The 15,033-nt window shown below is 42.6% G+C and overlaps 2 protein-coding genes across 2 annotated transcripts; both read left to right on the forward strand.

Annotated features, from left to right (window-relative positions):
- Positions 1-9,076: 9,076 nt before the first annotated feature.
- LOC308281986 (chemerin-like receptor 1) lies at positions 9,077-10,090 on the forward strand (the record flags this gene model as incomplete). Its single annotated transcript, XM_080722334.1, has 1 exon — positions 9,077-10,090. The coding sequence occupies one exon, from the start codon at positions 9,077-9,079 to the stop codon at positions 10,088-10,090; it is 1,014 nt and encodes a 337-aa protein (XP_080578460.1).
- Positions 10,091-13,411: 3,321 nt separating this feature from the next.
- Positions 13,412-14,413, forward strand: LOC308281987 (C3a anaphylatoxin chemotactic receptor-like; the record flags this gene model as incomplete). The annotated part of the gene is made up of 1 exon (XM_080722335.1): positions 13,412-14,413. One exon carries the CDS (start codon positions 13,412-13,414, stop codon positions 14,411-14,413), a length of 1,002 nt encoding a protein of 333 aa, XP_080578461.1.
- Positions 14,414-15,033: the final 620 nt, after the last annotated feature.

The following is a 15,033-nucleotide window of genomic DNA, read 5'->3' on the forward strand; positions in this document are numbered from 1 at the left end:
ATCGCTTCATGGTTACACTCAGGGACCAAGTATGGGCGGCGGGTTAATAAGGCCAGGGTAGGCTGTGCCTTCCCAAATGCTACGCTGGGTATTTTGCAAATTATATAATATATGAACCGCGGGGGCCCGGCCGTCAGCCTCAGACTGACAGTCAGTCTCAGTCCAAATGAACGTCAATCTGCCTGACCGTCATCGCGCTGCCTCTGTTACACCTATTTCCTGTTATTTTTCTGAGTAAAATGTCACGCATTGGGAAGAAGTAAAGGGGGACACTTTATTGTGAAGGACAACAGGAAGAGCATTCACAGACAGACAATGTTGTTTTGTTTTCGTTTAGTGAGAAGTGTAGTGATGATGGCTGCAGTGGACCGCGCACTTTCAAAACCTTTTGTAATTTCTCCTCGCCAAACGTTTGGCTCACCCGCCGCCTATGGGACCAACATAATAAGACAGCCTGCAGACTCTGTTAACGCCTGTCCACAAATGTAACTATAACTTTAAAGATATTGTTTTAAACATCGTTCTAAGCCAAGTGGACGGCAAAGCCCACAACCTAGCAATGGTGGAAAGTGACTAAGTATGTTTTTTTTTAGTTTTTTTTTTAGATTTGTTTTGGGGCTTTTATGCCTTTATTGATAGTACAGTAAACTGACAGGAAATCGGGGGAGAGATGGGGAGTGACATGCGGCATGAGGAAGTCGTCCGGATGAGGAATCGAACCGACAACCCCGCCAGGCATCCTTGCCTATGTGGCAATGTCTAAGTTGTATGCACCTGGACCAGTAGGCCAGCGGGCACTCCCGACTATGTATGTTTTCAAGTAGGCTACTGTACGCTTTGTGACACATGTGAGCTTGTACATCTGCCATTGTCAAAGGATTTTATACATTTGAAAACGTGTGAAATGGGACGACTGCTTTTACTTGTGGTACTTTGTGGTACATTTTGATGCCCATACTTTTGGTACTTTTCCTCAAGTCAATTTTGAATACCGAACGTGTGTCGGGTTACCCTAACCCTGTGTTACAGTTGATTGGTATGGATTGCCCCTTTAGACTTTCTCCCTCTATGTTTGTTGCAAGATCATTGTTGGAAATGTTGGCTGGGGCTTTTGGTTTGGAAGTGTAATTTGCAGTAACCAGCAGTTTCCATTATGTAGATTAATAGGGCACATTTCTAAAGTCCTCATGCATTTACAGTTGTTACCCAGGACTGATACATCGTTCATTAGCTGTCCTAAAACATTTAGTTGCCTGTACTACTTAATAGTTGTTAGCTAGTCGTTTTCATTATTATTGTAGCTGTAATTGGTTTTCGTGAAATAGGCTACATACAATAATAATAATCTAAATTGAATATGGCCCTCGTGAAACATAATGTCTGTGTTTGGAAGGGGGCAGAGATATTTCAGAACCAATCCACTGTAACAATTATAAGTCAACTAGGCTAAACGCTCCATTTAAAGATGTACTATGTAACTTTCCTCTTCCACCAAGGATTTTAACCCAGTTTCCTGCGCAAATCTTTACCATTGAGCTAATAGAGCCTGCCTGCTGGCTCAGGGGATAAATTGAATCTTGACCACCAGGTCAAAATTTGTGTCAGATCCTGTTTCTATAGGTGAGACATGATCTTTGACACGATGTAAATGTCTCAATAGATGAGCAGGGAGACAAAATACAACTATCCTCAAGTCATGGAATATTCCACAATGGTCCGATGTCCTCGCGAGAGGCCTTAAAAGATGCACACAGATGTCCTGGAGTTGGAAAATAATGCCTGTCCACTAGGGCATTAACCAAAAAGTCGACAAGTCAACTCAGTCGACTTCATTACACAAGTTGACTCACGCCAGGGAAAAAAATCATATACGCCGCTGTTCTATTTTTCCAGCGTTGCCACGCGTTGAACGTGTTCTCCCATGGTTCTCCCCACCGGGGAAATGGATGTGCTGTGTGGCAGCGCGCCGCATCCAGTTGGGGTTACCGTGCGGCACTTCATGTGCGTCGATACCGCGACGCGACGCTGCGCAGCCGTTCGCGACCAGTGTGTGCTCCCCTTAACTCATCTATAATCTTAACATTAAAATAAAAGCCTTATAGGTAAGTAATTTTTGGGTTTTGTCGTCCCCCCACCCCCATTGTTAAACGATAAAGCCGACTTCAACTCAACTTTTTACTGAGTCGGGTCGACTGCACTCAAAAGATATCAGTTTTCATGAGCACCTCGCTTTCCACCACTCGTCCCATAGACCTAACACTATGAGGCTTTTAGTTTTTTTCCCTAAAAAACCAAAGGAGGCCATTGGTCAGAGCCACGGTGGCCAGACACAGATCTACTAAGGGGATTGGTTGGGAAGATTTAGGACTTTTTAGCCAATCAAATGGGTTGGCTGGAACAAGTGTGTGTGCGTGTGTGTGTGTGTGTGTGTGTGTGTGTGTGTGTGTGTGTGTGTGTGTGTGTGTGTGTGTGTGTGTGTGTGTGTGTTTTTTTGTAATCCAGTTTATAGCTTGGTAGTGTTCCACCTTATGCAGTCACACTTGTCTCCCCTCCAACTGGCGCGCCGTTCCTGATTACCTGAGTGATGTAACTCCCTGTAACCACCCTCACACCATATGGCCTTCACTGTGAGGGTGTGTGTGTGCGCGTGTGTGTGTGTGTGTGTGTGTGTGTGTGTGTGTGTGTGTGTGTGTGTGTGTGTGTGTGTGTGTGTGTGTGTGTGTGTGTGTGTGTGTGTGTGTGTGTGTGCGCGTGCATCCGTACGTCCGTGCGTGTGTGCTTGGAAAGAAACTTGAATTTTAGGGACTATCACTGCCTGGTATTTTAGGATACAATACATCTCCTCCAGGTTTGTACACGTGTGACTGGACGTGTAATAAAAGCGGATAAAAGTGATTCAGCGCCTGCATCATCTGAATACTGATTCTCTCTCTCTCTCTCCCTCCCTTTCTCTCTTCATCTGCCCCTCTCTCTCTCTCCATCTCTCTCTCCTTTGCTGAGATGATGAAGCGACCCTTTAAAGTGATTTACTGTGTTTGTCTGAAATAATGCTCCCGACTGCCGTCTGGAGAAAAGGTCAGAGGAAGTGTGTGCGCATGTGAGCGCGCGCGCGCACATGTCTTTGTGCGTGTCTCTGTGTGTACGCACGTGCGTGTGCATAAGCACACGTGTGTGTGTGTGTGTGTGTGTGTGTGTGTGTGTGTGTGTGTGTGTGTGTGTGTGTGTGCACATAGTCTATGTGTAAATCTCGTTCTGGTCCTCAGTAGTGTGTGTGTGTGTGTGTGTGTGTGTGTGTGTGTGTGTGTGTGTGTGTGTGTGTGTGTGTGTGCGTGTGCATTGTCCCTCTTGAGTAAAATATTAACTTTTCTCAAATAAATTTAACATTTATATGTTTTTCATTTTTAATTGTACTTCTACACGATGAAGCCAGAGGGCTTATTTCCATCATGATTCCTCTTCAATAAAATAATAAAACACTAAACAATGGGGCGGCAGTGCTTGGCTCAGGAGCTTGTTCGATCCCGGGCTCCCCCAGAGTTGATCTCCATATATGGGCATAAAAGGGAATGTATGTCTGCCTCTCTAACATTCTCTGCACGTCCCTGATGTTTGGGGTCTCACAGCATATCTCCATGTACAGTAAATGGGTCCCCATGTATGGGTACCAGGGGTCTCCATATATGAGTATATGTCCGATATACAGTACATCACTGGCCAGATGGCCAAGACATGGCGCGACCTCACTTGTCGCATAGGCCTCTTACTGGTTATATAAAGTGTGTGTACCAAACAGTCTATTAAAGTGTAAACATTTAGTAAACATGTAGCAGCCATTTGGGTAACTAGTGGCAGCAGGGCAAAGGGAATCCATACTTTTAAATTACGTTAAAAAGACACCCACTGACCTACATTAAACAGTGAAATCTAAGGGCCGATTCATACTCCACTTTTAGAGCCGAATTTATTTCAGTTCAGTTCGGGGACTCACAAAATCTCTGTGGCACAAAACAGCCGAATTAATGACGGTACCCGCCCCCTGAACCACTGAATGACGTAGTTTAGACAGAGCCGAACCGAAATAGATTCGTCTCTAAAAGGGGAGTATGAATCGGCCCTATGACTTGCAGTTTTTGATATCTGCGCACAGAGGAAACAGGATATGACACCTAATAGATGTACGTAAGATACTTGCATGCATATGACACCCACAGGGTGCTAGAATGTACGCTGAGCTCCTCAGTGTCCACTGATCACAGTTTGAACAAGACATTCATCTGACTGACGTCTCTTCGACACTTTGAAACAGGTATCTTTAATTTTATTTCTATATTGGTATCTAGAATATAGAGCTATTTAACACTTTTATGTTGTGAAATTTCATCAGCTGTATTTAGTAATAGAATATAGAGCTATTTGACACTTTGATGTTGTAATATTCCATCAGCTGTATTTAGTAATAGAATATAGAGCTATTTAACACTTTGATGTTGTGAAATTTCATCAGCTGTATTTAGTAATGTCAGGCCTATCTATGATTAGTTAATTATAGTTTTACTTTGATCCGTTAACAGAGCGTCTCTTAACAGGTGATCATGTGTGCAGGATATTAATTGATCTTTAGAACATCTCCCCTGTTAGAAACCTTAGCAGATGATTTTGTCCAAAACAGACACACATCGGTACATTTTAGCTCAACTCGTTTGCAATGGTTTTTGAAAACATCATATCTCTTACAGTACCTAACTCCATGCCAAAAATCTAAAACTAGTCACAATTGTTATGATTTTTGTCTACATATTCCCCCCCGTTCATTGGCATTTTAGCTAGGGAGGGCACCAAATCATTTCAGTATAATACAGTGTGAAAACAAAGCATTAAGCCTTTTTTTGTGTGCTATTTTTACGTTTTAGGACAATGGAGATTATGACCATCGTGTCCCTGGCCATTTACATTCTGGTCTTTGTGCTCGGCGTGTTGGGGAACGGTGTTGTCATCTGGGTGACGGGCTTCAAAATGAAGAAAACCGTCAGCACCGTTTGGTACCTCAACCTCGCCGTGGCCGACTTCCTCGTCACAGCCTTCCTGCCCCTGAGTATCACAAAAACAGCTCTGGACAACCACTGGCCTTTTGGCAAATTCATGTGCAAATTGGATGGTAGCGTTTTCTTCATGAACATGTGTGCCAGCATCTACACCCTGGTGGTCATCAGTGTTGACAGATGTGTATGTGTGGTGTGGCCAGTGTGGGCCCGGAACCACCGCAGTGTCAGAAAGGCGTCCTGGGTGAGTCTGGGTATCTGGTTGCTGGCCTTGGCTTTCAGCTCCCCTCAATTCATCTTTAAGGACACTGAGCCCTATGACTCTAAGGTCCGGTGCTACTACTACTTTGCACTCACTGATGACTACAGTACAGCTGAAATGAAGAGCTGCCTCATAGTCAGACCAACGCTTCCAAAAACCCAGGGACCAGCCGCCTTGCATGAGACATAGGTTTAGGGTTAGCTTTTAGCTTTTCTTCTCTGTACGTTCTCCAAGATTGAAACGACGATGACATATGTGACTGAGGCTGGAGGAACCGTCCAAATGTCGGTGATTTTAAAACAGTAGAAAAGTGAGAAAATGAAGTCAATGTGGTTTTTTGTATTTTTCGTTTTTTTCCAATTCACACAAGTTCGAATTTAGAACAAGGGTTTCGTGTCAAAAGATAGTTGTTTTAAGGTACTACAATGGCTACTTTTATTTGTTAAACTAGGCTGCTTTTGGAAGGAATTGTACTTGGTTTTTGGGGGAGGAGAGATTGCGCTCTGAGAAGTCATTGTCTCGAATTTCACGCTTTGAGCACCGCCCCATACAGTGGTGCATCTGGTTCTAGTGTGTAAACACTCTCAGTGACTAACTTCATCTCGCTAATGTTATTGGTTTGCAGGAGACAGTATTCTGGAAGGATTTATTTTTTGATTTATACGTCGTGATCTGACTCTCTGAGTCGCTCTCAGGCACACAAAGAAAGACGCAGCGATGATGTCTTCTCGTAATGGAACAGCCGGCGCTAATGGGAAGCTAACGCTATACACTGTATCTCACATCTCAGCCTCTCGTCTGTGGTAAAAAATAAAGCCCCGCCACTCACGAACGCTTCTTACCTTTTTTGAACATTCTGTCCAAAAAGTAAAGGTCCTATACACTTCTCTCAACTGTTTACTTTTCAAGCGTGGAAGAAAATCCAATCAGCGTGTTGAAATAAAGAGTTTATATCGCTCATTTTGTCAGCCGGTGCATTATTTTCCCCTCTATTATTCGTTGTGTCTATACCACGTGACCAGGGGAGGTAGCGTGTCTAAAAACAAAGGACCGGCTGACAAAATGAGCGATACAAACTTTATTTCAACAAGTTGCTTCGATTTTCTTCCACGCTTATGAAGTAAACAGATGAGAGACCGGCATAGGACCTTTACTTTTAGGATATAATGTTCACAAAAGGCAAGAAGCGTTCGAGAACGGCGGGGCTTTATGTTTTACTACAGACGAGTGGCCGAGCTGCGAGATACACTATAACGTTAGCTTCGCGCTAGCGCTGGCTGTTTATTATGAGAAGCAGTCGCCGTTAACACAGAGAGCGTTACATTTGCGCAAGTTTTAATAATGAGGCGTCAGCTTTATAGTTCAGTTGTTACTCAAGCTCACTGCAGCCCATGAACGGACACGTTTCTCCGTTCTGTGTCCGAGCTAGAGTGCCCTAAGAAGTGTGTTTTGCACGCCCGCCCGCTGCTAATGCTCCCAAGAAAGAAAACGTGTAAATCCATTGATCCAAACTGTAGAAGACCGTGCTTCTGCTTTAGCTGTCTGCTTTAGCTGTGTACAGCAGATGCTCTGCAAGCTTCTTAGCCGACGTTAAAGAGTACACTGTAAACACTTTCTTTTGTAATAGACTTTTTTTTACACTGTAAAAACTTTTTCTTTTATAATTCACTATTTTAGTGAAAAATAAAAACTACAAAAAGAAGAAAATGACAGGATGAGCATAATAAGGAGGGGAGGAGGTAGAAAAGACCACTGGCCACTATTTCTGACATGGCTGCAAGCACTATAGCACAATATATCAGTGGTTCTCAACCTGTGGGTCGGAACCCCCAGGGGGGTCTCCAAATTATTTTGGGGGGTCCCCAGGTGATTAACTTAATGTGCAGTTAAAATATGATTATTTTGGGGGTCTAAATAGTAGTTTTAAAAAATTGTAGTGGAATAAAAGTAAATTTGAAGTTGACAGCTATACCACTGTGGGTGTGGTTTGACTTGGGGGGAGTGATTTAGGGGTGTAGGTAAGTACCTATTGTCCCTCCCATTGTCACACCCACTTCTGGCTACCTAGAGTTGTCAAAATGTTCCTTGCAGTCAAATGGCTTTTTAAGCACTTTGGGTTTTATGGTGCAACAAGTTTAAAATGTCCATAACTTCTTCAAATATGCTCCAATTTCAACAAATGATACATCATATGAAAGCTTAGATTCTGTACTTGGATAATCTGTACGAAAAAGAAAAATGACCAATGCAGACATAAGGAACAAAGTACCAGACCCCTAGTCACATATATCCAAAATGATGTTTAACCAGTACATGTGAGGCTTGAGTGGCATTGAAATGTTAATTAAAGGGATATGTCATATATATATATATATATATATATATATATATATATTGGAGATTCTCTTTGATGTGCATCTTTAAAGTTTGATCTCTCTGCTTTCCCTCTCCTCCCTATTGAATAACACATTAACTATGCAGCTTTAGCAAATACATCATATTTCACCCTCTTCTTTACACCTGTAAACCAGAGATGTGACAGTAAACTTGATTCTTTATTCAGGTTTCAGAGTTTGACTGCATGTGTTTGTTTGTTTGTTTGTTTGTTTGTTTGTCCTGATGACTGATGGGATAAGTGGGGAACATAGAGCCTGGGGAACATAGAGCCTGGGGAACATAGAACCTGGGGAACATACCGTAGGTATGGTCCCGTAGCGGCAGCAGGGCAAAGGGAATGGATATAATCGGACTAAAATGTTTTAATTAACATTAAAAAGTTTGACACCCACTGTCTACTTGAAACAGGGAAGTCTAAGCTGCAATTTTTTTTTATATCTGCGCACAAAGGAAACAGGCTATTTGTGAAGCCACACATAGATCACCCATCAAATAGTTTCAGATTGAGTGTGCATATCGTTGCAGTCAGGTGGAAACCTGGTATGTCTGAAACATTTACTTTTCAGAAACACAATTTCACTTTAAAGATTTTTCAAAAACTGATTCTTCAGTTTACATTGTAAAACAAAAACCTGATCTAACAAGACACAGATTTTGCTACTTTTGTTAGACAAAGTAGTAAAACATTGGACATATGAGGTTTCTGCCCGACAACAAGGATATGGCACCCACAGGGTGCTCGCATGCATATAACACCCACAGGGTGCTCGCATGCATATGACACATGCGCTGAGCCCCTCAGTGTTCACTGATCACAGCTTGAACAAGACATTCCTCCGACTGACGTCTCTTCGACAGTTTGAAACAGGTATCTTTCATTTTATTTCTATTTTGCTATCTAGAATATACTGTAGAGGTATTTAACACTTTGATGTTGTGATATTTCATCAGCTGCATTTAGTAATGTCAGGCCTATCTATGATTTAGTTTGTAGTTTTCATTTGATCCAGTAACAGAGGGAGCTATGAGTGACTTTTAACAGGTGATCATGTGTGCAGGATATTAATTGATCTTTAGAACATCTCTCCTGTTAGAAAACTTAGCAGATGATTTTGTCCAAAACTGACAAACATCGGTACATTTTAGCTCAACTCGTTTGCAATGTTTATTTGAAAACATCATACCCATACAGTACCTAACTCCATGACAAAAATCTAAATCTAGTTACCAACTGCACAATTGATTTTTATCTACATATTCCCCCAGTTCATTGGCATTTTAGCTAGGGAGGGAGGGCACCAAATCATTTCAGTATAATACATGGAGTGTTAAAACAAAGCATTAAACCTTTGTTTTGCTATTTTTACGTTTTAGGACGATGGAGATTATGACCATCGTGTCCCTGGCCATTTACATTCTGGTCTTTGCGCTCGGCGTGTTGGGGAACGGCGTTGTCATCTGGGTGACAGGCTTCAAAATGAAGAAAACCGTCAGCACCATTTGGTACCTCAACCTCGCCGTGGCCGACTTCCTCGTCACAGCCTTCCTGCCCCTGAGAATCACAAAAACAGCTCTGGACGACCACTGGCCTTTTGGCAAATTCATGTGCAAAATGAACGGTGTTGTTTTCTTCATGAACATGTGTGCCAGCATCTACACCCTGGTGGTCATCAGTGTTGACAGATGTGTATGCGTGGTGCGTCCAGTGTGGGCCAAGAACCACCGCAGTGTCAGGAAGGCGTCCTGGGTGAGTCTGGGTGTCTGGTTGCTGGCCTTGGCTCTCAGCTCCACTCAACTCATCTTTAGGGACACACAGCCCTCCTCCGACTTTAAAGTCCAGTGCTACTTTGTACTCACTGATGACAACAGTACAGCTGAAGTGAAGCAGTTGCGGGAATTTCGATTTGGGGCCTTGATTATCGCTAAGTTCCTCATGGGATTCGTGGTCCCTTTCGCTGTCATCGTCTCCTGCTATTCTCTCATCATCCACCGGCTCAGGAATAATCGTTCTCTGGCCAGCCAAACTGGTCGCTCCTTCAAAATCATGGCAGCTGTTATCGCTGCATTTTTCCTGTGCTGGTTTCCTTTCCACATCGTGTTTCTCATTAGGCTTGTGACTGTCCTGGAGACAAAGTCCGGTGAAACGTTGTATAGTGAGGGTGTTTTCTGGATCCCCATGGCCTACGGCCTGGCACTTCTCAACAGCTGCCTGAACCCGCTACTGTACGTGTTCATGGGTCAGGATTTCAAGGAGGTTTTCCATAGCCGTAGGTCTGTCCTGAAGGTGCTGGAGAAAACCTTCGCTGAAGAGCTGCCTCACAGTCAGACCAACGCTTCCACAAACCCAGGGACCAGCAGTCTAGAGACCGCCGTATCTGAGACACAGGTTTAGGGTTAGTTTTTCTTCTCTGTACGTACAGCGATGAAATATATCCAAAACGATGTTTTAACGATGGCCAAAACACAAAACCTCCTATCTGCAAATTTCATGATTTTTGGATTTCACTTGAAATGAGGACAACAGGCTATGCTGCACAGTGCACATGGTCAGTCTTTCCGCAAGATTGTTCTGCCCCTCATTTTGCCAAAAAATGTCATGTGACTAGAAATAGTAGATAGGTTTTAATGTTGAACACACATTTTCTTTTTCATTTTCCCAACAAAGTGAATGTTTTAGATAGGAGGTTTTGCGTTTTGGCCATATATATATATATATATATATATATATATATATATATATATATATATATTTTTTTTTTTATAATATATATATACACACACACACACACACACACACACACACACACACACACACACACACACACACACACACACACACACACAGGCTTTCTCACATGGAGAAAGCCTTTGTCGAAGAGCTGCCTCATAGTCAGACCAACGCTTCCACAAACCCAGGGACCAGCAATCTAGAGACCGCCTTGCATGAGACACAGGTTTAGGGTTAGCTTTTAGCTTTTCTTCTCTGTACGTTCTCCAAGATTGAAAAGACGATGACATATATCCAAAATGTTTAACCAGTACATGTGAGGCTTGAGTGGCATTGAAATGTTAATTAAAGGGATATGTCATATATATATATATATATATATATATATATATATATATATATATATATATATATATATATATATATATATATATATAATATAATATAAAGTTTGATCTCTCTGCTTTCCAATACCACATTAACTATGCACTACAGCTTAAGCAAATACATAACATGTACATCATAACATCACCCTCTTCTTTACACTTGTAAACCAGAGATGTGACAATAAACTTGATTCTTAATTCAGGTTTCAGAGTTTGACTGCATGTGTTTGTGTGTTTGTTTGTCCCGACCATTGGATTGTATCTAGCAGGACTATGTCCCATATGGGCAGAAGTTAGCAACGTTTTGGAGGTGCACCGTATAGACCAATTATTTCCTTGACATGAAAAGGTTTCTTTCAGAAAACTGTTAGGATTTATAAAACATTTGTAGAATTGGCCTCAGGTCTCAAAGGGTTAAAGTGGTTTCTGTGCACAAAGGAAACAGGCTGTGAAGGAGGAAGTACCATGCATGATGCCATCTTCTACTAAAATAGTATGTGTGTGTGTGTGTGTGTGTGTGTGTGTGTGTGTGTGTGTGTGTGTGTGTGTGTGTGTGTGTGTGTGTGTGTGTGTGTGTGTGTGTGTGTGTGTGTGTGTGTGTGTGTGTGTGTGTGTGCGCGCAGGCGCGTCACCACCATTCATTGTGAGTACGACGGAACACCCCCACTTTCATAAAAACGTAATCTCATCCTGTTTCCATTCCAAACACTGGGCTGGGGTCGGGACCGATGATGCGTGGCCAGCGTGGGTCGCGTCGCGGACACACTGTATGGTTCCTGAAAATAGCCGAATTAGAAGTTCACAACGCAGCACGAAGCGACTCGTTGTGAGCTTGTAGATCTGCTATTTTCAGTTTGGGTACCCTAACGTTTAGTTTCTCTTGGTTCACGGGCTAAAACGTTTGGGAACCATCATGCTTGCTGTAGTAGACAGTGGTGTAACTAAGTAGATTAACTGAAAAGCTTTTGGAACTGAATGATTATATGAAACTGGCACGTGTTGTTGTCTGTCTGTTGGTACCAAGAAATCCATCTACTATAGACTATATCTTGATGGCTGGTGCATGTGGAGAGGCAAAGGGAAAGTGTAGTGTGCCGTTCCCGATTGTGTTACATTTAGCAAAAAAATACACTGCGGAAACCTGAATAAAACACGATCAAAACCGCATAAAACCGAAAAGTGCACCATTATCTAAGACTCTATAACGCCCCTGTGTGTGTGTGTGTGTGTGTGTGTGTGTGTGTGTGTGTGTGTGTGTGTGTGTGTGTGTGTGTGTGTGTGCTGTGCGTGCGTGCGTGCATATTTTAACCTATAAAAGTGCAGTCAATACATTGAAACTATTTTACATAAAGTGCTTTGTAAATACACTAGTATACTAGTAAGACGCCTCAGGGTGACAGGCGACCTCGCGAGGTTGAGCCATGTCTTCTGGCTGTCTGGCCAGTGATGTATATCGGACCAGTTACCCATATATGGAGACCCCTGGTACCCATATATGGAGATCAATGTACTGTATATGGAGATATGCTGTGAGAGCCCAGTCACTCTGCTACATAAACATCTAGTTTGTTCTAATCTAACATTTAGTAGCCACTTGGGTAACTAGTGGCAGCAGGGCAAAGGGAATGGATATAATCTGACTAAAATGTTTTGAATAACATTAAAAGGTTTGACACCCAATATACGTGACACAGTGAAGTCTAAGCTGCTATTTTTGAGAAACCTGACATAGATCATCCATCAAAGTAGTTTCAGAGGGTGATGTCATCTCATCTCGTACTAGATTGAGTCTGCATATCGTCGCAGTCGGGTGGAAACCTGGTATGTCTGAAACGTTTACTTTTCAGAAACACAATTTCACTTCAAAGCTTTTTACAAAGGTATTCTGATTCTTCAGTTGACATTGTAAAACAAAACTAAGTTGATCTATTAATCTCACAAGACACAGTTTTTGCTACTTTTGTTTGACAAAGGAGTAACAAATTTGACTTGTGAGGTTTCTGCCCGACAGCAAGGATATGACTGCTTGCATGCATATGACGCCCACAGGGTGCTAGAAGGTGCGCTGAGCTCCTCAGTGTCCACTGATCACAGTTTGAACAAGACATTCCCCTGACTGACGTCTCTTCGACAGTTTGAAACAGGTATCTTTTATTTAATTTATATATTGGTATCTAGAATATAGAGCTATTTAACACTTTGATGTTGTGAAATTTCATCGGCTGTATTTAGTAATGTCAGGCCTATCTACGATTAGTTAGTTATAGTTTTACTTTGATCCGTTAACAGAGGGAGCTATGAGCGTCTTAACGTGGGTGAACATGTGTGCAGTGTATGAATTGATCTTTAGAACATCTCTCCTGATAGAAACCTTAGCAGATGATTTTGTCCAAAACTGACTGATCAGTACATTTTAGCTCAACTTTTTGAAAACATAATATCCCTTACAGTACCTAACTCCATACCAAAAATCAAAAACTAGTTACCAACTGCACAATTGTTATGATTTTGTCTACATATTCCCCCCAGTTCATTGGCATTTTAGCTAAATAATTTCAGTATAATACATGGACTGTTGCAATTTTTAGGTTTTAGGACGATGGAGATTATGACCATCGTGTCCCTGGCCATTTACAGCCTGGTCTTTGTGCTCGGCGTGTTGGGGAACGGTGTTGTCATCTGGGTGACGGGCTTCAAAATGAAGAAAACCATCAACACCATTTGGTACCTCAACCTCGCCGTGGCCGACTTCCTCGTCACAGCCTTCCTGCCCCTGAGAATCACAAAAACAGCTCTGGACAACCACTGGCCTTTTGGCAAATTCATGTGCAAAATGGACGGTGTCGTTTTCGTCATGAACATGTGTGCGAGCATCTACACCCTGGTGGTCATCAGTGTTGACAGATGTGTATGTGTGGTGGGTCCAGTGTGGGCCAAGAACCACCGCAGTGTCAGGAAGGCGTCCTGGGTGAGTCTGGGTGTCTGGTTGCTGTCCTTGGCTCTCAGCTCCACTCAACTCATCTTTAGGGAATCACAGACCTCCGACTTTAAAGTCCAGTGCTACTTTGTACTCACTGATGACAACAGTACAGCTGAAGTGAAGCAGTTACGGGCATTTCAATATGGGGCCTTGATTATCGCTATGTTCCTCATGGGATTCGTGGTCCCTTTCGCTGTCATCGTCTCCTGCTATTCTGTCATCATCCACCGGCTCAGGAATAATCGTTCTCTGGCCAGCCAAAAAGGTCGCTCCTTTAAAATCATGGCAGCTGTTATCACCGCATTTTTCCTGTGCTGGGCTCCCTTACACATTATGTTTCTTGTGACTGTCCTGGCGACAGAGTCCAGTAAAACGTTGTATGGTGTGGTCATCTTCTGGTTCCCCCTGGCCTACGGTCTGGCACTTCTCAACAGCTGCTTGAACCCGCTGCTGTACGTGTTCATGGGTCAGGATTTCAAGGAGGTTTTCCATAGCCGTAGGTCTGTCTTGAAGGTGCTGGAGAAAGCCTTCGCCGAAGAGCTGCCTCAGAGTCAGACCAACGCTTCCACAAACCCAGGGACCAGCAGTCTAGAGACCGCCTTGCATGACACACAGGTTTAGGGTTAGCGTTTCTTCTCTGTATGTTCTCCAAGATTGAAACGGCGATGAAATATATCCAAAATGATGTTTAACCAGTACATGTGAGGCTTGAGTGGCATTGAAACGTTAATTAAAGGCATATTTCACTTTAAAAAAAACGTTTGGTAATAATTTTATCATCTACTCAGGCTTTTGTGACCACACTGGAGATATTTTAATTTGCTTGATTCAGTATTTAGATAATTTGATATTCATTATATCAGACACGCCCCCTTACCATACAAACCCATTGTAACTTCAAACTCCATTTTAACCATGATGCTGGTAACTCCTGACGCCCTCCTAATACGTAAATAAAAACTTGATTCTTATTCAGGTTTCAGAGTTTGACTGCATGTGTTTGTTTGTTTCTTTGTTTGTTTGTCCTGGCCATTGGATTTGTATTTAGCAGGACTATGCCCCATATGGGCAGAAGTTAACAAGGTTTTGGAGATGCGCCTTATAGACCAAAATTCCTTGACATGAAAAGGTTTGAGTACGACTTTCTTTCAGAATACTGTTAGGATTTATAAAACATTTGTAAAATTGGCCTCGGGTCTCAAAGGGTTAAAGTGGTTTCTGTGCACAATGGAAACAGACTG

This window comes from Nannobrachium achirus (assembly GCF_963921795.1).
Source record: "Nannobrachium achirus genome assembly, chromosome: 3".
In the NCBI taxonomy this organism is placed as follows: Eukaryota; Metazoa; Chordata; class Actinopteri; order Myctophiformes; family Myctophidae; genus Nannobrachium; species Nannobrachium achirus.